At 41.4% G+C, this 2,435-nt stretch overlaps 1 protein-coding gene across 1 annotated transcript; it reads right to left on the reverse strand.

Moving 5' to 3' along the window:
* Positions 1-783: 783 nt before the first annotated feature.
* On the reverse strand, positions 784-1,731 carry LOC133768058 (olfactory receptor 6C2). The gene has a single exon (XM_062202471.1). The coding sequence runs from the start codon at positions 1,729-1,731 to the stop codon at positions 784-786; it is 948 nt and encodes a 315-aa protein (XP_062058455.1).
* Positions 1,732-2,435: the final 704 nt, after the last annotated feature.

The following is a 2,435-nucleotide window of genomic DNA, read 5'->3' on the forward strand; positions in this document are numbered from 1 at the left end:
CAGCTCTTTTTCTACATTTCCTTGGGGGTCACATTTTCCTTTGAAGTGAGTTATAATTTTGATTGTGTGATACTAATTTAGTATTTATATTTGTGTGTGTATATATATGTGTGTGTGCGTGTGTATATATAGAGAGGGAGAGATATCATTCACCTACTGGTTCACTCCCCAAAGAAATACCTGCAACAGTCGGGGCTGGGCCAAGCTGAAGCCAGGAGTCAAGAGCTACATCTGGGTCTCCCATGTGGGTGGCAGGACCCAAGCCCTTCAGCCATCATCTGCTGCCCCACAAGCACTCTATCAGGCAGCTGGATCTTAGGTGGTGGTGGGAGTCTACCCCGAACACTCTGTTCTGACTTAACCCACTGTATTGCAGCCCCAAACCCATAATTTATTTTTAATCCTTATCTTCCATTTTCTCCATTTTTGCTTTGATTATTATTGTGATATTAATTCTGATAACTTTATATTGGAGGATGAAATTAGTACCATTGCCATATAATTTAATACACAGATCATTCATATACTTTTTATAAAAGTACTTTCTTTCCTTCTTCAGAACAATGAGGACAAGATTAACTCAGAAGCAGAGAAAACTTTAATTTCTTGGAAATACATTTTTCAGTCTCACAGTGAGGGAAAACACCATCTACCAGTTCTGTTAAAAAGAATAAGGAGTTTTATAAAGGTGAGATTGAGAAGAATTGTAGGCAGCAAGCAATGAAGTAAGCTGGAAGGTGCAATAAGATCGTTGGTCAAATGTTTTCATTTTATTTTGATCTATCAGACCTTCCGCTTCTTGGGGAGAAGTGCAATCTTCTTCACAGAGTGATTGAAAGCTCGCTTCACTTGCTTATTCCTCAAGGTGTAAATGAAGGGGTTCAACAAGGGTGCAACAGAAGTCGTGAGAACCGACACTCCCTTATTGATGGCCACCTCTTCCTTTGCAGAGGGCTTGATGTAGATGAAGATGCAGCTGCCGTAGGTGATGGAAACCACAATCATGTGGGACGAGCAGGTGGAAAAGGCCTTCTTCCTTTGCTGGACAGAGGGGAATCTCAGAATTGTCCTGAGGATGTATGTGTAGGACAGGACCACACAGAGTAGGGTGGTCATGAGTGCAAGTACAGCCATGAAAATAACCATTTGTTCTATTAGCCAAGTGTCTGAGCACGAGATCTTTAGGAGGGGACTTGCATCACAGCTGAAATGATCAATGGTGTTGGAGTCACAGAACTCAAGCTGGAGACCCAGGCTCAGGGGCGGAACGATGATCATTAAACCAGCTACCCAACAGGAGAGGACTAATAAGGTACACATCCTGGAGTTCATAACGCTCATGTACTGCAGGGGTCTGCAGATGGCCACGTAGCGGTCGTAAGACATTGCTGCCAGGAGAAAGAATTCTGTGGCTCCAAAGAGAATGACAAAGAATATTTGACTGGCACAAGCATTGTAGGTAATGATATTGTCCCCAGTCGATAGACTGTACAGGAATCTAGGAATGCATACAGTGGTAAATGAGACTTCTAAGAAGGAAAAATTTCGGAGGAAAAAGTACATGGGCGTTTGAAGGTGGGGGTCCACCAAGGTGAGGGTGATGATAGTCAGGTTCCCTGCTACACTCAACATGTAGGTGAGAAGTAAAAAGAGAAAAAGCAGCACTTGCAGTTGTGGGTCATCTGTCAGTCCCAGCAGGATGAAAGTTGTTATTGTGGTGTGGTTTCTCATTACTGGTCTTTGATATCTTCCTGATCTTCATGGGAAAATCATGCTTTGACGAGGAGATAGATAGTCAAAGTCTATAGCGGAAGGACCGTGCATACGGAAGCCAGACAAACTGGTCTACGCTTATTTCCTCCTTTCCCTGTATAATCAGCATTGCCAGTACTTCAAAAGCCTTCCTGAATCTCACAGGTATGAGCAGTGGAGCTGTCCTATGGGTTTGTATTAGTGTAAAACTATCCAATTGTTTCTTTGGTCAATTTTGTCCCTCATGATTTCCAGATGTTGTTGGTTATAATTCATTACCTGGGTCAGATTTCCAAGTGGCTTGCATAAGGAGGATATCATTTCGCATGTGATTAAAAACTCTTGGTTCAAGACAAACCGCTGGATGATATATACAGGTAATTAAGTATATTGTCATTTTCCGAGGATGATTTTAAGGGCAAGATGGATTTCTCCTGGAAAACAAAGAAAAATGACAACAGAATACAATCTTAGATACTGACACTTTCTCTTGTCCCTTTTTCTGATTGTGTTCCTTCTTAGCAATACTGTGATACCTATAGATGACTTGATATACAACTGTTTTATTTATAGTGTTAGAAAAGATTATGGTCACGACATTTACAACAGAGATGTCATCATATGCTTTCATATAACATTCAGCTAATTGACTATGGACCATTTTCTCTCAACAACTCAGAAGC

This window comes from Lepus europaeus, chromosome 10 (assembly GCF_033115175.1).
Source record: "Lepus europaeus isolate LE1 chromosome 10, mLepTim1.pri, whole genome shotgun sequence".
In the NCBI taxonomy this organism is placed as follows: domain Eukaryota; kingdom Metazoa; phylum Chordata; class Mammalia; order Lagomorpha; family Leporidae; genus Lepus; species Lepus europaeus.